The sequence below is a fragment of the Ailuropoda melanoleuca genome, chromosome 4 (genome assembly GCF_002007445.2).
Source record: "Ailuropoda melanoleuca isolate Jingjing chromosome 4, ASM200744v2, whole genome shotgun sequence".
NCBI lineage: Eukaryota > Metazoa > Chordata > Mammalia > Carnivora > Ursidae > Ailuropoda > Ailuropoda melanoleuca.
The window spans coordinates 41,231,976-41,254,156 of NC_048221.1; the positions used below are offsets into that span (position 1 = coordinate 41,231,976).

The following is a 22,181-nucleotide window of genomic DNA, read 5'->3' on the forward strand; positions in this document are numbered from 1 at the left end:
GTAGAGAAGTTTTCTTAAGTAAGACATATTGTAGTACCATGAGGAAATCACTAAAGATTACTTGACTACATTTGATTTTTAGAACCCCTTTTTATCAAAAGACCTCAGGAAGAAAGTGAAACGATAAGCCACAACCCAGGGGGAAAAATCATCACCAATGACTATAACTAAAAATAATGTTATGTATTTATGTATTTATAAATAAGAAAAGAATGAATAAATCTGTTGTGGTATAGTCCTACAAAAATACAACTCAGCAGTGAAAATTGATGAATCTTAGGAAAATGTTGAACATTAAAAGAAAATCTTGGAAGAATACCTACAGTATGATTTTATTAATATAAGTTCAAAATATGTAAAGATAAAATATTGTTTAGGGGTCTGGCTGTATGTGGTAAAATTATAATGAAAAACAAGAGAATGATGGAAACAAAATTCAGGTTAGTAATTACCTCGAAGGGAACGGGGAGGGGATGGATTCTGCCGCAGACTGAAAGGTAATGGTCATGCTGTGTTTTTTGTTTGATGGGTGGTGGATAAAAGAGTGTTAGTTGTATTTCTTTATTTCTCTTTATTCTTTACAAATGGCCTTTTTATATATGCATAATAAAAAGTAGCATGCTTATTTGTCTGATTTAGATATACGGGTTATTAAGTAAGATATTATAGCGTAGTAATGGCCAAAGTACTGACAGTAAACTTGGAAACTGGCCTCAGGATTTTAGGTTTGAAGTGACATTCAGTAGGAGATGTTCATGAATTCTGGTTCAGAAAGTATTACCATATTTGTGGTTGTGATCATAAAACTAGACAGATATATTGTCTCTAAGTATATAACTGTAGTCATTTAATAGTTTATATTATAAAACGATATTTTGTAGTCTAACTATAACCATACGATCTACCTATCTAATTAAGTGAAATAACTGAAATAAGATATGTGTGCAAGGGAGAGGTATTAAAAAATCTGTTGTAGAAGGCAAGGCATTAGCGGGATCCCTAACCTGAACTCTGATGGTTGCTATGGAGACACAGAGGAAAAGGCAGTAGCTAGATCTGTTGCAGAGAAGCAAATGGCACATGTTACTATAAGATTCTGCAATTAAAGGGTTTTAAAAAATATTTTCTCTCATTATCTAAGCAGACCAAGTGAAGGGGTGAACAATGTGAGGATAATTCTGGCCTGAATCTGCTAACATTGCCGTGAAGAGATGAGAGTTGCATGTGAGCTATGTAGTGGGTAATTACCCTGTTTTTCTGCTGCTGTAGAAAAGAGCAAAATAAATTAGGTTTCTTATGCATCATTTCCAGTCTCTCCTGAAATTACTTCATCGTCTAACAGCTTTTTGCAATCATTTCTATGTTGAATAGGACCACTACCCCAATTCTTAGGGCTTTATAAATCAGAGACCATTCAAAGCTTCCTACAACCTTTATCAGTTGATTCTTTTCTTAAGCTGTAGAGAATCAATTCTACTATATTGATAGAAACTTCATGATTCGAATTTTAGAGTTTCATCTGATTTCTTAACGTTTTCATTAGACTAACCTTAAAGGCTTTAGCCACCTAAGTTTTCACATGAGGACAGTAACTGAAAATCCCGTTATTACTCTACAAACAGAAACCTTTATATGCGATGTTCAGCTTTCTGCTTTCAATAACACTGCAGTTGAGTTTGCTAGGGAATGAAAGAGTAAAAGAAAACCAACCAAACACACACAATGCACTGTTTGCAAACATGGAAAAAGTCACTTAACTAAATGGATTTCCCACAATATGGCTTGGAGAGTTAGTCAGTGAATTATTCAGCAAATCTTTATTAAGCTCCCCTCATGTGCCAGCCACTTTTCTAGTAATTTGAGAGATAGCAGTGAACAAAACAAAGACTGTCCTCAAGAAATTTCTATCCTATGAATGTGGCGAATGAGCTTGGGGAGAGGGCAAGGTTCCTTCTAGCCTTCATTCTGACAACCACCAGCGGGGTTAAAATGATGGTATAAATGATTCCATTTGGGCTATTCAGTACTGCCTGTCATTCAGAGCATAGATCAGCCTTTTCCAGTTAACATCCCTCCTCTGTCTCAGCCTCTAGTGATTTTTCTTTCTGATTTTTTCAAATTTATTTTTATTTATTAAAAGATTTTGTTTAAGTATTTGAGAAAGAGAGAGAGAGAGCGCACGAGTAGAGGGGAAGAGCAGAGGGAGAGGGAGAAGCTGACTCCCTGCTTTGCGGGGAGCCCAGTGTGGGCTTTATCTCAGGACTCTGAGATTAAGGCCTGAGCCAAGGCAGATGCTTAACCAACTGAGCTGCAGCCAGGGCGCCCCCTTTCTGATTTTTTTTTCAAAGATTTTGTTTATCTATTTGAGAGAGAGAGTGTGTGTGAGCAAGAGAGCATAGGCAGGGGGAGCAGCAGAGGGAGAGGGGGAAGCAAACTCCCCACTGAGCAGGGAGTCCAATGTGGGGCCTGATCTCAAGACCCCGAGATCATGACCCAAGCCGAAAGCAGATGCTTAACCAACTGACCCACCCAGGTGCATCCCCTTTCTGATTTTTTAAAACAACTTTTTGAGGCATCATTTATATATCAGAAATTTTATCAGTTTTGAGTGTAAAATCAATTAATTTTTAAAATAAATTTTTATTACAACCATCATCATAATCTAGTATTAGTACATTTTCATCATCCCCCAAAGATATGCCCATTTGTAGGTACCCTCTCCTCCCACCTCTAGCCCCAGTCACTAATCTGCTTTCTGCCTCAGTAAATTTTTTTTCTGAACATTTCATATAAATGGAATCATACCATACTTGTTTTTTTTCCACCTAGCTCCTTCCACCAAGCATGTTTTTGTGATTTATTCATGTTTTAGTATATATGAGCAGTTTGTTCCTTCTTATGGCTAAATAACATTACACTTTATGGATGTACCACTATTTGTTTATCCATTCACCAGTTGATGTCCATTTGGACTGTTTCCAGCTTTTGGCTATTACAGATAGTGCTGTTAGGAAATCCACATGTAAATTCTCTGCAGTTTTTGAAGCATTTAGTTATATACTATTTAGAAGTCTTTTGGTTGTCACGTGTACTAATTGGGATGCTTAAAATTGGTAAAGATGTCATGCTATGCTATTCTTCCTTCTTTGCATGCTTCCAAATGCTGCTTGAAAGCATATTATCAGTGACTGATCTATTGTTTCATAGGCTGAAGAATAAAAGAATGAATAAGAGTACTAAAGCAATTTCCACACACTATTAAAATAATCTAGGAAATGGCAGGCTTAAAGATGCGATCCTCTATGTACTGTTTTAATGGAAACCAATTAGAGTTTCTGGTCTGCTGGGTTCTCCATTTGTATAGGTTCCTCAGATTCCTCAGGACAATTCCCTTAAGACATACTTTGCCTATTTACTGCTCAGATTTGGGAGGGGTGGGGTGGCAAAAACAGGGTCTGGTAGCATGTGCTAATTTCTTTTACTGATGTCTCCAAACCAACTAAAGAAGATCAATTTGTTAAGTTGAGAGTGCAACTCTGAGTTTTACAGGTTTAATTAAGACCGAGGATTTTCCTCTCATCTATCAGATTGTGTGAATGACTAGAATGAAACGGGCTGGATTGGGCGTCCTTCCTTAGTGTGAATTCATTACGAGCTCATAGACTGAAAGGCAATGTTACTTCTCTGTAGTCCTAAATGGATTAATGGGGTACTCTATAGGAAATGGGAATCAATTAAATTTCTTTACAGATGGAAACTAGACTTAGTGATGATACAGCATGTGAGCTCAGTGGCATACATTCATGATAATGACATCAGACTAGAAGCAATTCGCCAAACACACTCAGTGGAAATGTAAGAAACTCAAAAAGCTCACCAGTCCCGTCCTGTAAATATAGAGAGAGAAATCGAGATAGATCAAGTTCTATGGCACAGGAAGGTTTGCCCAGTAATGGGGAGGAGTGCCATTAAACCATTGGTTCTACATGAAATACATACTGTTTTGTCCCCCTGGCCTCCTCCCTACCTCCTCTGTAAAAGCTAATTGCAAATATTTGCATAAAATTACAGAAGTTGGTACAATGTAGGCTATAGGGAAAATCAGAAGGCGCAGCAGAAGAAAGCTCTATGTCCCTTTGCCCATCTCATCTCATACAGTATGGCTGGGTGTACTGTGCGAAGTGAAAATACTTGAGTAATGGCCAACAAATACTGAGTGATTTTTAAGTGCCCCTGCTATTTAATTGATTTATATAAAATGGTTTATTTAAACTTGGACACAAATCAGTAAATGAGGTGTCATTACAGTTTGAGTGAGGATACGGAAGCACATGCAGTAAGTGAGGAAGCCAGGATTCAGCCCCAAGCAGCTGGCTCCAGGGTTTATATGTATAACCCCGAGACCATACAGTGCTGCTTATGCTTTGATCATTCATGTAACACACCCTTTAAATGAGCTGAAATGTGTTGTGCTTCTTTGTTGGAATTACCTTGGCCGTCGAGTATCAGACTCATGGAGAGATAGGAGTGTAAGAAGACTTGATGCGCTTTCTTGAGTATGAGAGCAAGATTATCTGTGGAGTTATGTAACTTCACAGTGGTTAAGTCGCTTGTACCTTTTTCATTTAAGTGGTTTAGTTAGCACAATTTGTATTAAGTTAAATTATCCTGATGCTGTTTCATTATTACTCTTCATTAATGAGCATGTTGGCAGGTGAGACTGTACACCTTACATTTTATATGCCCTTAATAAACTTCTAATCTAGTGAGACTTTTGAGGAGCCTAGAGAGATGATTTCAAAGGACTCTCAGATCCCAGAAAAAAGTAAATGGGGGCAAGGGTAAAAATAATGGTCTGAAGGTACATGGCCAGTTAGTTTTAGTGCCTGGGCCAGAACCCAGTTTATACTATACTAAAAAAACAAAATATTTTTTTAGAAGTCATCTGCATTTCATGTACAAAGATGTTACTTTTTCAGTATCTTAGGTTGGAAGAATTGAAATGATGAGTTTCACAACTCATTGTTACCATCTGACCTTGTAGAGGTCCTAGAAATTTTCTATTTGCTGGTTTGCTTTGTGTGGATAGTTCCAGTAAGGAGATTGCTGTCCACCTATCTAGTTTCTAAAAGAGTTTTTTCATGCTAGATTCTGGCTGGGTTTTTAGGAACCCATACCATTGGAGTCATTACTAGAAATTTGTCTGCAACAGTGAACAACAACTGTGCGAGCCTATTAGAGCACAGTAAACAAAGATGGGTGCTATCAACTGCTTGATTTCCTGATGCAGAGAGACTGGTAGGGACATTATATATAAAGGAAATTGACTTCATGTAGTCTTGGTTATTATGGGATTTCCAAACATTCCTAAACTTCTGCTTAGGTAGATGCTGGTGTGCAAGTCGATTCTGATTCCTTTGCAGAAAGGCCATTCCATGATCAAGTCCAGCGTTAGTGAAACATAATTAAGTGATTGTGTTTTTGCTCTTGATGGAGAACTCATTTAAAATATGTTGGCAAGCTAAAGCAATGTAGTTGCCTTACACAAAAGAAAAATGATTGTTTACAATTCACTTTTAAAAGTATTGCATCTGTCCAAACTCAACAACGCTAATGTTTATCACCAGAGAACCACAATTAACTAAAGTCATTGGTTGGAGTTATTCTTAAATTGAGTCATTTCTTTATTTGAGTTAAGATAAAATTCATGCCTGCTGTTGAGTTACAGTAATTAAATTCCACATTCATCTGTGGCCATTAAAATGTTCACTTTCTAGTATGGAATCAGACTTACTAAATAGTTTCAAAGTCAAAGAAGACCATAAAAAAAAATACTGGGGCGCCTGGGTGGCATGGCGGTTAAAGCGCCTGCCTTCGGCTCAGGGCGTGATCCCGGCGTTGCGGGATCGAGCCCCCACATCGGGCTCCTCCACTGTGAGCCTGCTTCTTCCTCTCCCACTCCCCCTGCTTGTATTCCTTCTCTCGCTGGCTGTCTCTATCTCTGTTGAATAAAGGAATAAAAAATCTTTAAAAAAAAAAATACTGACAAATTAATGTCTTTTATGATATCTATTCTCAGACTTTAAATTATTAAATATATAAATATTCTTCCCTTGTTTCCTGATATTAATTTCATCTTGGGTCAACAACTGTTCTGAAGATTAATGGCATGTGATAAAGGGTTTGATAGACTTATAAATTTTATTTATTTTTATTATTGATGCCTCAAAATCCAGTTGAATTACATATTTATATCTTTGGAATTAGAATTTTATAATCTAGATTTAATTAATGCATGGAGGCTAGCACTTCACTGGCAGTAATATCTGTTTGAATCATTAGATTTTTCTGAATACTCTGAGGGGGCAGCTCTCCAATTAAGGCTTTATATATCTTATTAATTAGCTACTTTACAATAGATATCACCCAGAGAACTGTGTATTTCTGTAAGGCATTGTAAAGTTTGCTTGTTATGAAAAAGGATTACAGGCTCTTTCCATTGTCTGTTTCTCTTCCTCTATTGCCCTCTATTGCCCCAAGAGTATAAACAGATTCAGTTGCCATCCAATAGCACCGTTAACTTCAATACCAAAGAACACGGGGCTTCAGTTATAGCAAGTTACACTAAACAAGTGATTTGAATTTGGAGCTTTGGATATATAATAGTTTTGTAAGGTTCTACACATGACTTGCATAAGATACACTTTCTACAAGATGACTTGTATAGCATTTGCTCTCAGTCAGAGTTAAGGCATTACCAAATAGGTGGCATTGATATTTTATCTATAAGATCTTACCATAGTGAATGTCCTAAACATGCTTTCCTGTCTTTTGGTGGAAATTTCATGTTACCTAGAGCAAAAGCATGATTCCAAGATAGTTGCCGTTTCAAACACGTTTCCAGCCTTGCCAAGAGAAATCTGCTACGATGGGTTGACCAAGAGGGAATCGAGGATTGTCATATGACTGACGCCTGCCTTCCAAATTGGCAAAGGCACTGTATATAACCCATTGCCCCTGCAGTGTTAAGGCTTGAAGGGTCCTTGAATTTAGACAAAAAACAATTCATTGTAACTAGCTGGTGTATTGGTAAGAGAAATGTCAGCAAATTCCTTCAGCCACTCAGGAGTGGGGTCAGGGTTGAGGGGCAAGAGAACAAATACATAGGAAATGCACAAAGCTCCCAAGAAGAATTTTATAATAAATGAGTATACCTTTAGACTTCCAAGAACAATGATAATCTTTTGTAAACCACCATTTAAGAATGAAATACAGAGATGGAATGCCCCGTAATATATCCCGTAAAGCCAGCAATGCTGTAAATACCTTCTTAAGGTCCTTCCATAAGAGCCTGAGTAATTTTATCATTTAAAGTCCCCTAATGAAATCTAAAGGTACCAATATAGTGTTCAAGCAGAATACATTTTGAATATTCATAAAAGTACCTTATAAATAATTTCATAAAAATAATCACAGATTCGTTCCAGATTTCCAGTTCTGCACAGTTGTGACTTTTACTCCCATTGTAACTGTGTTTCTCTTTTAGGAGACTGCCTCCAGCATGGGAAAGAAACAATATGTTAAATTATTACAGTTTCCTTTCCTACATTAATTCCATTTCATTTGAAATTTCATTTTCTGGGTGTGATTCCAATGTGGAAGTTTCTTTTAACAACTTAAAGTGGTCATGTTTGTCTTGTGATTGTTATTTGTACCATTTTTCCCATGTGGTCTTTGAATTTTTGATTTAGTTTGGTTATACTTTGAATAAAATATTTGGCCATCACATTCAAGGGCTTCACCATAAAGCCAGAGAAAGGAAATATATGTATCTGCCTAGAAAATAAATCTCAGTGTTTAAAGAAAAAAAGTACCATATCTATCAGAATTTAAACTCAGTGAATCCTGTGACTCAGAACTTGTCTCTCTGTGCAGAGAAATATGTACAAGCATATTGTTGCCAAGTGATGTCACATTGCAAAAATATTTGTTGTCTACACTTGTAAAATGTAGGAGCATTTTAAAAGTTATATAAGGTTGCAGTCCAGATTCTTTTTTTTTTTCTTAAGATTTTATTTATTTATTCGACAGAGATAGAGACAGCCAGCGAGAGAGGGAACACAGCAGGGGAGTGGGAGAGGAAGAAGCAGGCTCATAGCGGAGGCCTGATGTGGGGCTTGATCCCATAACGCCGGGATCACGCCCTGAGCTGAAGGCAGACGCTTAACCTCTGTGCCACCCAGGATTCTTAATAGTATTTTGTCCAGATTCTTAATAGTATTTTGTTCTTCAGGGGAGATATGAGAACCAAGAGTTGGGGGATTGAGTTTGGTAAAAATACTCTATTTTTTTAAAAAGAAGGTTTTAAAATATTACTTGTAACACTAAAAGTTAATTTTAACATAATGTCTTAAATGATTTTTTTTACTAGATGTTCCAAAATTTCCAAAAGAAAAAATTGACCCTCTTGAAGTGGAGGAGGGAGATCCAATCGTCCTCCCTTGCAACCCTCCCAAAGGCCTTCCACCTCTACACATTTATTGGATGAATATTGGTAAGTAACATTCTGTTCCATCCATGGGATTTTAATTTCATGCATCATGTCAAATAATATAGGGGAACAAAGATTAAAAGTTTATCAACGTGGGGGAAAAAAGGAAAAAAATATGATGGAATGAAATAGATTTTTAAAAAATTATATCCATTTATATAGTGTGTTCCAAGTTTTGACTCTTCTATTAAGGATATATGTGAAAACACTAGAAACCCTTAAATATTTCTCTCGATTTTATCATATCTGAATGAGTAGAAGGTATTGATATGGTAAAGTATGTCTATGAGTAAAATACTTTCTATATTCCAAACAACGTACTTACCTTTTAAATATTATCCATGTCAAAGTTGAGGATGGCTTGGGTCTGTGTTGCTAGCATTATATTTCTATTTTAATAATGTTATACTCGCTACATACAGTGACCCACAGAAAAATTAGTCTTAAACTTTGTGTTTAATATGCCAAAAAATAAACTGTATTAACACTCGAGTGGAAATTCCAGCTTCTTGTAAAGTCCTTCTGGCATGTGCCTTCACAAAGCACCCTAAATATTTTTCTCATTGTGATTCCTAGAGAAAAATGATAATATTTGTACAGTACTTGGAAGAAAGTGAAAGAAACTATTCTTGGCTACAGCCAAACATTCCAGACTCCAATCACCCTAGAACATTCCAGACTGCATCCAGGAAAGACAGATTGATATCTCTCTCAGACACAACTTTTGAGAAGATCTGTATGATTGGACCAATTGGACCAGTTTTCGGATAAGCTAGTACATAAGTAGGGACTTAGATGTTGAAGAGAGATAGAATGTACAGACTGGTTGTCCTCCATTGGGCTTCTTTGGTTAATAGTGGAAGGTAGGCTCCCAGGGGGTTTGTTGTTTTTGGGTTTCTTTTTTACTTCTCACTCATTGTTCTTATTTAAGACCAAACTTGCAAAGAATAGGAAGAGAAAGCATGAAAAAGAGAACAAAATGAAATAATAGGAAAGAAAGGAAAATGAAGGGGGATAAGGCATGATAAAAGGCAGTTACCCCTATTAATGACAAGATGTTTCTTTCCAGAATTAGAACACATCGAACAAGATGAAAGAGTATATATGAGTCAAAAGGGAGATCTGTACTTTGCAAATGTGGAAGAAAAAGACAGCCGGAATGATTACTGTTGCTTTGCTGCATTCCCAAGGTTGAGGACTATTGTGCAGAAAATGCCAATGAAACTCACAGTTAACAGTTGTAAGTCCAAATAATTTATCGTTCCATCGTGAATGCTGAATACAAATGTGCCTGTAATTTCATTCTGGCTGAAGCCAGTTAAAGCTGGGTTGATATTTTCCGCCATTGTTTAGTTCAACTCTAGAGACTTCATCCGGATGAAGGAGACATCTGCAGTTGCAGATCTTCCATAGCTCTGTCTCTCGGAGCCAGAAAATCAAATCTCAATTCACAGTACAAGTATATTTCATTTGACGTCTGCAGGATCTGGTCCTTTGCTGTGGGTGAAATACACAGCAATATTCCAGGGTTTCTGAAGTGAGTCTCAGGCTTTGATGCATTGTGATCTTGAGTAACCAGCAGGCTGCAAATGTGGAAGAAAACAAGAGTCAAAAATAAAAAGAATGAATATTATCATTTTTATCACATCAGGCTTTTTTGTCATTCCCAAATTGGCAAAGTTATGTGAATTGCTTCTCTTCCCTGCTTGATTCTGCAGATGCCGATCTGGGTTCCCAAATGGGAAAAAGTCATTAGAGGGAGAAAGAATCCTAAGATTCAAAGGGCAGAGATAATCCCTGACAGTTCACTGAATGAATAATTGGCTCTGGTGGAGTCGCAAGTTGGCATTACCATTCCATTGTCTAATTTGATTCATGGTTTTTTCCATTGTTATGTGTAGATACACTACACCAGGGCTTCACTATAGCATTCTTTTTGGCAGCCTCAGTTCTCTTTAACAGAGCCGTAATTTGTGTACACGCAACATGGATTCATCTGTGGTAGTTCAAGATTAAGCTCATTATAATTTTTTCCCCAATATATCCCCAAAGATGATGTTCTAGTGAAGCATGGTTATATCTCATTTTGTAATCTTTCTAAGAGAGAACTATGACTTTTCATTCATTACTGATATCAGCATCTACCATTATGTTTGTGAGTTTTTTCTTTCATTTTTTTTTATTTCAGTAAGGCATGCTAATGACTCAAGTTCATCCACAGAAATTGGTTCCAAGGGTAAGTCGATCACATGAAGAGTGTTGGCATTTATTTTTACCTTTTGTAGCTCATTGTCATCTCAGAATTTAAATTTTTCCTTTAATGTCTTCATGAGTATATTAAAATACTAATGTTTTTATAAAGGAAAACCCCTGAGCATAGAGGTTTCTTTTACCCCCTCCTCCCTTAAATATGTGCAAAGGAGTGATATTTATAAATTCATCACTTTGTAAATGTATAACTACATAGATAATATAATTCATATAGACAAATACACATACACTCACATATATATATGCATATTTTTTAATGGAGAAATTATTTTGCATCTCCCAAAATGTCCTGTCATGGTTGAGTGACATTTTGGTTGATAGCTATTACATGCAGAAAGGAAAAAGAAATGGTTGAGTATCAACAGAAGTAGAGAAACACTAGATTTAAGAAAGTTAAATGGTTATTTTTCTAGTAAGACTTCTCAGAATACTTAACATGGGACTGTCCATTGTAACTCTGAGAAAGAATACAGTCTGCAACGTTTTCCAAACTCATTTGTCTGTGAAATATTTCATTTCTCCCCCCACAGAACATCTACTAGAACTAGTGTTTTATGGAAGTTGCCTGAGTAAACCTGATTACCTTTTTTTTTTTAAGATTTTATTTATTTATTTGACAGAGAGAGAGAGACAGCCAGCGAGAGAGGGGAACAAGCAGGGGGAGTGGGAGAGGAAGAAGCAGGCTCATAGTGGAGGATCCTGATGTGGGGCTCGATCCCAGAACGCCGGGATCACGGCCTGAGCCCGAAGGCAGACGCTTAACGACTGCGCCACCCAGGCGCCCCATGATTTCTATAGTAAGCTAGTTTATCACAAGGAGAAGAATCCTTTACTTGAATGCATCACATGTTCTTCATACCATTGGGACCAGTGGCTTCATCTAGATATCCGATACACTGGCAACATCACAAGGGCTGGATGAGGGCTCTTTTTGGTGTACCCTTAGTTTGACGATGGACTGATTAGTGTACATCCCCACCTTCACGATCATTGAGGTCAAAAACCCAGTCATGTATATTGTATCTTTATAGCACTCAGTAAAAAATAATTGCGTATAGTATGTGTTCAACAATTATCTTTGGATAAACACTTGTAAGGAAGCTGTCGCATGTAAACACTGCTACCAGTCCCTTCATTTCTCTACTCTGTCAGCTGTTGCACTTTCCACGTCATGTCAAATCACATTGATATTGGATAGGAAAAAAAAAAATTCGTGTGAACATTTGGAAATGCTGTTAAAATTTACATTGAAAATGGAAGACCTCATTTGCCATTGTATTTGAAAAGTACTCTTGAGAAATAACAAATGAAATGTTTCAACATGTAGTTAGTGAGAGTGCTTGCTAATCGTTCCCTCCAATAGCGTTTCTCTTTGAGGGTCTGAGACTGTTAAATAGAGTCATCTCAAAGAGCTTGATAACTTCATAGATGCATGGGGTCCACCACAGACTTCCTGAATCAGAATTTCTGGGATCAAGGCTTAGGGAGCTGTATTATAGCAAGAATCTTATCAAATACTTAAGTACATTAATTTAAATTTAAAAAATACATATACTACCATCAAACATAGCCAGGTAGGATTAAAGTGTAGAATATAAAATCATAGACTACCAGTTAACTTTTAAGGGCTTTCATCAAGAAACTAATTATCTTGAACTTCTGGAATTTGAAGATGTGGTTTAAATCATAACCTTCTTAAAACTTGGTGCTCCACTAAGTTAATGCAGGGACAGCCCGTGCTTCATGGTAAGAATGGAGTCTATTTGGGGCGCCTGGGTGGCTCAGTCGTTAAGCGTCTGCCTTCGGCTCAGGGCGTGATCCTGGCATTCTGGGATCGAGCCCCGCATCAGGCTCCTATGCTGGGAGCCTGCTTCTTCCTCTCCCACTCCCCCTGACTGTGTTCCCTCTCTCGCTGGCTCTCTCTCCCTGTCAAATAAATAAATAAAATCTTAAAAAAAAAAAAAAAGAATGGAGTCTATTTAAATGGTAAATGGTAATTTATTAAAATTGTGTCTATGTATATATACACAGGTACAGATAGGTATATATGCTTAAGTATGTTTTAAGGAAGATTTAGTGCCACAGGATTTTAACGCTCTTAGTCTGGAAGAAATTTGTGACTCTTCTTTTCTGTATTACAGCAAATTCGATCAAGCAAAGAAAACCCAGACTGCTGTTGCCTCCTCCTGAAAGTGGCAGTGAGTCTTCAGTTACCATCCTCAAAGGGGACACCCTGCTGCTGGAGTGTTTTGCTGAAGGCCTGTGAGTAACTCGACCCCTGTTCATGACTTTGTCCATCCGTTTTTGTAAAGGATAATGCCTCAGTTAAGCAGTTCATTCTAGTACACATTTTAAAATGATTTCTTAAAAAAAAAAATTCTGTTACTACATTTCTGGAGGAAGTAATTTACACTTCACTCTACAGATTTCAGGCTGTGACTGAGATTGATTTATAATTAGATTGTTCTGTCAGTTTGTGATAGTGTGAATGGAGGTGACAATGACAACATTCTCCTTACCTAAGTCAGTGGGGAGATACCATCCTTAGAGGTTGGTCCTTGTCAGCCTCTTATTGTCGCTGCCAGGTTTTTGTCTCTCTGCTAACACATTTTGTCCCATTCCTTCTTGTTATGCAACGAGCTCTGATTCCTTTTCAGGTTCCAAGGAGGTTTATCTCTCTGTTATTTCACCCTGTTGCCCTTTGCATACGAGGAGGTCCGGACCATGTAATTTTAGAGAGCTTCACCCAATAATATAATTAACTCAACTTTTTCTTATCTGAAAAATCAGTGCATGTTTCCAAATCCTCCAAAAAACACCTAAGGAAATTTCACTGGGTCATTTCTTAAAATTGTTACATTTGTTGAGTAAGTATCCGAAGTCTATGCAAATAAGGACCATCTTATTTAATTCTGAGTCATGAAAGTTTGCCTTTTTCCTGCCACCATCCCTATATGCTTACTACCACATGTCCATTGCTACCATTGGGAATACCATGGGAAAATACACTCCCCCATCCCAATGCCTGAGTTTACATAATTAGCTTGTAAGCTCAGGCCTTCTTTTGTCTGGGCATCTGGTTAGTGAAGTAGAATTTGAAATTTTAAAAATTGTAGTCATTCATAATTCAGTATATATTCTGAGTGGCTGATTTTAAATTGGTTTTTGAAGAAAAAGAGTCAGTTTTAATGGTTTTGCAACCCCTAGGCTTTGCAATTGTCTCTTTCCATCCATCAAAGACATGCAGGTTGCAGGGTGCCTGGGTGACTCAACCGGTTGTGTGTCCGACTCATGATTTTGGCTCAGGTCATGATCTCAGGGTCATGAGATTGAACCCCGCATAGGGCTCCATTCTCAGCGGGGAATCACTGTGGGATTCTCTCTCTCCCTCTCCCTCTGCCCTTTCCCCCCACATGTGCACTCTCTCTCTCAAATAATAAATAAATAAATCTTCAAAAAAAAAAAAAGAGCTATATAGCTTATGTGTTTGTGATTGCCAAAGTATATTTGATGTTAACTAGTTAGATGTGCCTTGTGACATGGCCTCTGTTCCAGAAGTTTGATCTCTGTATTGTGAGAGAAGATGAAAGCCTCAGGTTCAGTTTGAATCATGATGGTAACCACCTGCTCTGTCGTTCTTATTCATAGATGTTTACAGTGGCAGCAACTCCTTTCTTTCAGGATTCGCTATTCTTGGTTGACTCTTTGGGCAGGGTGAACATTTCCGTAATTCTTTCTTCTTATTTCCCACAAATGTCATAATTTGCCTTTTGAGTTGGCTGAAAACTGCACGGATTTTTCAAAATAACAGAAATGCTCTCCTGTGCTTTTTGGAAAATGCAATGCCTTGAAGCAATATATAAAAAGAAAATGGACATAAATATCTGTTGTCCTTGGGACGGGATGATTCCTGATTGTTTATCAAGGAGTTTTCCCCTTCAACTGGTTTCTTCTTACTTATGTTGGGCTTGTGTTGGGTATCTATCTTATCTGGCCCTCTTTCAGATTTTACGTTGTAAAATTTTTAGAGTTCTTTAAAAATTATTTTCTAAGAAGTTTTTAAACCATTAGTGTTCTGTAGTAATAAGTCATTATAACTGGGACGTTGTTCTCTTTACTCTGTGTCAGGCACCCTATTTTGCTCTTTACATGCATTAGCTCGTTTTATCCTCACCACATTTCAGGGCTATCATTATTCCCGTTTGCAGGTTAGGTAGATGAAGCCCAGAGGATGGAATTCTCTTCTTCAGGCTAGCTTGAAATGCAGCTGGAATTCCATCCTATCTGCCTCCAGACACTAAATTTAACGTATTTCCATATATTTCAACCAAGTGAATGGTTCTGTTCAGTTAAGGGGAGGGGTGGGGGGAAACGAAGCATGGCACTGTTTCTGAACCGGAAGAAGTGGCCTGTAGTAGCTGTTTCAGTAGATGGTCGGTCATAATGAAAACGTTGATACTATTTATTAAAACAGGAAAAACTAAACAGGGTTTCGATTCTACAGATTCTGTGAAGAAGGCAGAAATTTTGAAGTTAAAATGACACTGTGAATCTCCTTCGGAAGAAGAGGCAGTGAGTGGGAAGTGCACATTCATGTGCCAATTCACCCACCCCCACCCTGGAAAAGCTGCGTTAGGGTTAGAGGGGCGTATTGTCGCTTCCCTCCGTTCATCACTGGGCTCACACTGTTTCTTCTCTCTCTTGCCTCTCTGTTTCGTAAATTCATAAGCCAGGTGTGATTCTATTGCAAGATGCTACATTGTAAAAATGTAGGAAGTGTAAGGAAGTATACAAACAAAAATGGGCTGGACAAGGACCTGAACAAAACTTTGAGATTATGAGCTAGTACGTGTTTGTATATTAAAAGGGATTGAGCAGTATATTTTCCCTCAAAATTTCATTGCTCAAATACTGTTAGTAAATGTACCTTAAATTTAAAAAAAGAGAGAGAAAGAAAAAAAATTGACAAGAATATAACTGGACATCCTTGGAATGGGATTGACACGTCCCTAGATAAATTAGGTCTCCTGTTCACCGGATACTTATAGATAATCATTTTATTCTGTTCTTTCAAGGGATAGGTATGGAGGATTAGACTAGTTTTTGAGGACTGGCAAAAAGAAAAAAAAAATCCTGCAGAAAGTGAGATGCTTGCACTATTAAAGCCTGGACTCATGGAAAAACTGGTTTGGAGGAACCGAGGTCCAGAGCAGCCTGTAATTTGGCAAACTGCCATTCTGACAGATGGCGTGGAAAGCAAGCAGTTAGGAGACTTGAGTTCTGCATCCTGTTAGGGTGCTGTGCTCAGGAAGCCGGCAGCTAATATCCTCTCCCAGCTGCCTGTCTGAGCATCATTGCTGTTTCCCCAGAAGTGTGCCCTGTGCTCTCTGCCTGGTCAGATATAAACTAGTGGTTCCAGATTTGTATAGCAGGTAAGCACTTGAGCCTTGAATGGAGGAGGGGAAGAAAGTAAATGTGTATAAATTAAAGGAACTACATCTTTACCTCCAATATATATTTTTGCATAATAATGGAATTATTTTAACTGTTGCCTGATCAATACAATCTGAGATAACTGACAGAGACAATATGAGGTAATTGTTCAGTTATCAACAAATAGCTAATTAATTTGGCTACAAGCATATATTCCAAGAATATACAGTTAAGAAGGAAAAGGGGATGGAAAAAGCACTAATATAATAGGGCACAGTGGTAGAAAGGGCAAGTTTAGTGTTGGGCAAACTTAAGTTCTAACATGTCATTTATTACCCCGGTGACTTTAAGCAAATTAATTAACTTCTTGGAGCTTCAGAATCCTCACTGCTAATGTGATGATAATAATGTGTATCTTTAGACCATATCAATATCTTGTAGCTATTAATAATAAAAATAGAGTGAGGAAGGAAAAGCAGCATCATTAAAAATAGCAAAATAAAGCTTATTCCACTCATGTAGCCCAACTGGAGAGGAGAAATAAAAAATTATCAGTTAAAATCAGCCATCAATGCTTTCCACATAATTTTTTTTTTAAGATTTTATTTATTTACTTTAGAGAGAGAAAGAGAACAGAGCAAGTGATAGGAAGGGTAGAGGGAGAGAGAGATAATCTCAAGCAGACTCCCTGCTAAGTGTGGAGCCCGACAGGGGGCTCGACCTCACGACCCTGAGATCATGACCTGAGCTGAAACCAAGAGTTGGCCACTTAACTGACTGAGCCACCCAGACACCCCTCCACATAGTTTTTAAATCATAAGAGTCATAGACGGCACCCATTCTCCACTTGTCTAGTTTTCAGGAGCTGAGATTTTTCTTAAACCCAGCTGGCTTGATCCCCCACTTCTTTTTTTTTTTTTTTTTAAAGATTTTATTTATCTATTCGACAGAGATAGAGACAGCCAGTGAGGAGAGAACACAAGCAGGGGGAGTGGGAGAGGAAGAAGCAGGCTCATAGCGGAGGAGCCTGATGTGGGGCTCGACCCCAGAATGCCAGGATCATGCCCTGAGCCGAAGGCAGACACTTAACTGCTGTGCCACCCAGGCGCCCCTTGATTCCCCACTTCTGTTTTCCTCCCTGAGGTGGAGAAAGTTATCCTCTTGATGTGTGACATGTTATCAGTTTGCTTTTAGTTTAGTTTTGCTTTTGCTTTTTTTGCTTGTTTTGTTTGTGTGATCTCATCTCTCTAAGCAAGGGAGATATGGTTCATTCCCTCTTTCCCCTCTTCCCCAACAGAGGGAGAAAGCCGTCTGGGTAGCCATGTCTGTGCAGAGCCCACCTTGTCCTAAAACAGGCCGTTCCTAGGTCCAGCCAACACATTTGGCCGTCACATCTGAGTCATGTTCTCCACTATCAGCTTCATTAGGATTGAGAGGATATCACGGCTTCCCTCTGCTTACTCTTGGGCCCTACTTTAGCTTGTTTTTCAAACTCATACACGGAAGAGGGCAGTTATTATCAGCCACTCCAAATCACCCACAAGGAGATTTCACACTTGAAATATATCTTGTAAATGTTGAAAATTTGAAAAATATCTTATGAAATTTCTGTGGGTCCAATTATCCACCCTTTTATAGAGCCATACCTATTCAGCCATTGTAAGTAGTCAGCCCTCTTAATAGAAGAAACTTGATTTCCATAGAAGCAGACTATTCAATGGGCTTTCAGTAAAGGAGACCTGATCCAATCTGATGTTCACCCTCGATGGTGGTGTGCAGGTCTGTGCACTGGGAAGACTTATTTTTATTCACTGGAGCTCTGAGTGCATACATAAAAGCAACGTGTTAAGGGGTGTGTCCTGTGAGGCTCTTTGAACTTAATTTTGCACTTTACTTTTTTTTTTTAAGATTTTATTTATTTATTTGACAGAGAGAGACAGCCAGCGAGAGAGGGAACACAGGACGGGGAGTGGGAGAGGAAGAAGCAGGCTCCCAGCGGAGGAGCCTGATGTGGGGCTCGATCCCAGAACGGCCGGGATCACGCCCTGAGCTGAAGGCAGATGCTTAACGACTGCGCCACCCAGGCGCCCCATAATTTTGCACTTTAAAAAATGTTTATCACTCGTTTATTGTTTTGCAGACCAACTCCACAGGTTGATTGGAACAAAATAGGTGGTGACTTACCAAAAGGAAGAGAAACAAAAGAGAATTACAGCAAGACTTTGAAGATAGAGAATGTGTCCTACCGGGACAGAGGGAATTATCGCTGCACAGCCAACAATTTCTTGGGATCAACCACTCATGATTTTCACGTTATAGTAGAAGGTACGTTCCCCATGTTGATTTATTTTTATTCTATTAAAGAAAAGGTGAATTGCTACATGTAGTGGACCTACACTTCTAAAGCATGCATGTTAGAACAGGTAAGCCGTTTAAACTTCTAATTTTAGTGTGGGTACTGGATTATATTATGCTTCACTTAACCAGATTTGTCATTTATCCCACAATATCTTATAAAAGGGACAAATGGCAAGAAAAGATCTCATGTTAGGGATTAAACACAGATGATTTCCATACATTTTTTGTTTTAATAAACATATAACACTGCATAATACTAAGTCATAGAAGTAAGCATTACAAAGGAAGGAATTATTATGGTGAGTCTTATGATGAGCTTTTTTCCCAGGCCTATGGTTAACTTGCTGTGTGCTTGATCGATTTGCTTCATCTTTCTGTACCGCAGGTTCTTCCTCAAAGAAATGAAGGTGTCAGACAAATCATCTTAGTTCTTTCCTAGATACATTTTTTTTGGTCCATATTTTGATTTCACATGACATTCAATATGTTGCTTATGAGGAAAGAGTAGACTGGATGCTAGAGATACTCATTTTCTATGAAGAGATGCAAAATACACATTATAGTCAAGTCATCTCTGCAAACCCAGGCCTTTTAAACAATAGAGGTTTAGCTATTGTTTCTTGTATTCACGGAAATAAATAGGGCATGATCTCATCATTTAAAAAAAAAATCTACATGTCACATCATGTAGATATTGGAGCTGTACCTGCCTCACAAATAAAGGTTATCGAGGCATCTTGTGAATCAAATTGATGCAGACCGTTTTCTGTGGGTCTGATTACATTGAGGTCTCCTATCTATGGTTTAGCTGACTGTATTGATCAAATTAATGGCTTGATTACTGCATTTGTACTTATTTAGAACTGCGTAGGCTTAACGAGTTGAGGGAATCGTCTCTTTCAGGATCCTGTTTAGTGGACTGATGCTCTAGGGTTTCCATTTATATTCCAATAAAGTTTACCTCTTAAGCCTTCAATATGTGCAAGGAACACCTAAGTAAAAGGCTGACTGTTTTAATTAATGGGGAAAAAAATGAAGACTCAGACACAAATTCCGCTTACAAGTAAATGTTAGGATAATTGTTCTAGTTGTGCCGCTATTTTGAATGTCACTGTGTTTCTAAGACCTAGCCCATGATGTCTATGATTAGTTAAGTTGGGAAGAATGGAAAATCAAAGACGAGAATATCATTTTCCTTGATTCAAAAAAAGCAAAACCTATATAGGAGAAATATTACTCATATTACCAATATTATGCATAAATATCAACAGCTGCCAACAGTGATATATTCCTCTGACTTAAAATTATTCACAAAGAAATTCAGAGAGGAGGAGTTTGAGAGGTTTGTATATATATTTTTAGTCATCACTTGACGCTCCTATATAATTCCGCTACACCATGCAACAGGAATATTTTTCTGTAACCCTTTACCCCTGCCTCGGTGCAAACACATACCCACAAACCAGACATGTCTAATTGTTAACTGCTCCTACTCCAAGTTGCTGACTATTAGAAATCCTTCCAGATGGCTGGAACATTGCTACGGTAGCTGAATATTTTAACAATCTGGCTACGGTTTTCTTGACTGTAAGACTGAAGCTTTCAAAAGAATTGCAAGGGTTGCAAAAAAAAAAAAAAAAAAAAAGAAGGAAAAGAAAAAAAATCAAGGATGTAAACTTAATTACGCAATTTAAAATGTTGACTGTAGGACTCCAAAGGAATCTAGGTTTCCTGAAGGAATTGTCCTCACTATTCATAAACAGCTATTAGCACTATTGAGATGTAAATTATGTTTTTATTAGGAACATTGAATCTGTTCTCCCTAATGAGAAGCTACTAAATGTGCCCTCAGTTGTATGTTTTAGGAGTTTCTCTTCACGCATGCAAGTGAAAAGCAAACTGGGCTCAAGAAGCCAGGTTTTCTTTTTTTTAAGTGTGAAAACAGTAAATATAAGCCTCATTAATCATAAGCACGAGTGAGCTTACTTTTAGTCAATTGTCTTCTGCTTTCCTGCACCTTCTTTCCCTTTTTTTGGTCTCTTGTTTAGAAACTAAAATGAAATAACAAGGATTCCCATAGGATCACAGAACAATGCTACTGTGAACTTTGAAAATTGAGCCCATTCTGAAAACACCCCTTTGTGCCTAAGTAAAAGCATGTATTATATTGTATTCTCTGTCTATGTGATATTTCTTCTTTATTACTAAACACAGTCAAATTCTGTAATTGAAGTTACAGCATCCTAAGTACGAAAACCGTGTGCGTTTTCAAATTCTGTGATACGTGTAAGCAAAACCAGCCAGGCTTTCTTGAGTAGGTACAGCTACCCTTTCTAGGTATCTATCATATAAATATTTCACATTCGATAAGGAGATATATTAAAATGGCATTTAAAATATTCTCAATCCAGAAATCAGAATATGACCACAGTCACATTTTAACTAATTATTTAAAAATAAACTCCTACCAACAGCGTTCATGTAGTAAACTTTGGAATCATTTAAGACTTGTGAATTTTAGTGTAAAAGGAAAATATTTGTATGTAATTGTATACCCATAATTGTCTTAAAAAGATATCATGAACTCAAAAGCAATTCATTGATATACTTAAGAAAACCTCACTTTCAAATAATCTGTTATTTCTAAAGAGTTACAATTAAGTACAAGTTTGATGAACCTAACAACTTTGATTTAATAGAATATAGATATTTAACAGGAATCCGTTACTAAGAAAATAGCTTCCGTGTTGTTTTATAGGTACCAAATTTCCTATTTTATTTCATTTCATTTTTCTTCCAGTGATAAACGTCTCTAATTAACTTGCTTATTATATTCTAAATGTTCAGTCATTTGCATCTCAGTTTTTAACAGCATACAGAAATTATCTTTTTTTATTTACAATTATAACAAAATGAGTTAAGTTTCAATGTAAGTAGTTTTCATCAGTTACCATGTATCCTAGGATAATAGGTTAAAGAATGGGATTCAGTGATGATGTTGTCTCTCAGAATTTTCCATTTTAGTCTTTCTTTTTTTTCCTTCCTTTTTCTTGAGCTTTTTTTCATCCTTTCAACTAGATCTTACCCTTCAGGAATAGAGTTACATGTTCTAAGCTTTGGAAAACATCTGTTTGTTCTCTGTTGCTGCATGTCCCCAGTGTTACTTCACTCACCAAAAATATCTTGACCCATACCAATGTCCTCAGGCTCACTATGCATTCTTTTGTGAACAAAGTAGCAACTAGCTAAGTAGGTTCAACCAAGGCATGAAATTATGAGATTGTGAATTACTAGAAGTCAGTGATTCCCTCCTATCCAAGCCTCCTTCATTCCTCCCTATGCCTTTCTCACTGGAGTCTTTAGGGGTCAATCATTTCAATTCAACTCGTAATTACTCCACATGTGTCTGTTCTCCTTGTGCCAAGCACAGGAGGCACAAGGAAGAGTAAGATTCCACCCTGGCTGTTTATCTCTTTATTTATCCGGGTAGTATAAAAACAAATGTCCAAGCATTTATTTAAAAAAAAAAAAAAAAAAAAAACCTTATCCAAAAGGATGAAGGTGAAGT

At 37.5% G+C, this 22,181-nt stretch overlaps 1 protein-coding gene across 13 annotated transcripts in view; it reads left to right on the top strand.

The window, feature by feature from the left end:
- CHL1 (cell adhesion molecule L1 like) overlaps window positions 1-22,181 on the top strand; it is a 219,264-nt gene that overhangs the window by 150,482 nt on the left and 46,601 nt on the right. For 12 of the 13 annotated variants that reach the window (XM_019805547.2, XM_034658655.1, XM_034658658.1 and 9 more), the window contains 5 exons: window positions 8,432-8,554; window positions 9,621-9,791; window positions 10,740-10,787; window positions 12,964-13,084; window positions 18,396-18,580. In XM_019805547.2, coding sequence (XP_019661106.1) covers window positions 8,432-8,554; window positions 9,621-9,791; window positions 10,740-10,787; window positions 12,964-13,084; window positions 18,396-18,580 — 648 coding nt within the window. The remainder of the gene's footprint in view (window positions 1-8,431; window positions 8,555-9,620; window positions 9,792-10,739; window positions 10,788-12,963; window positions 13,085-18,395; window positions 18,581-22,181) is intronic. The other variant, XM_034658659.1, reaches the window with a different exon arrangement.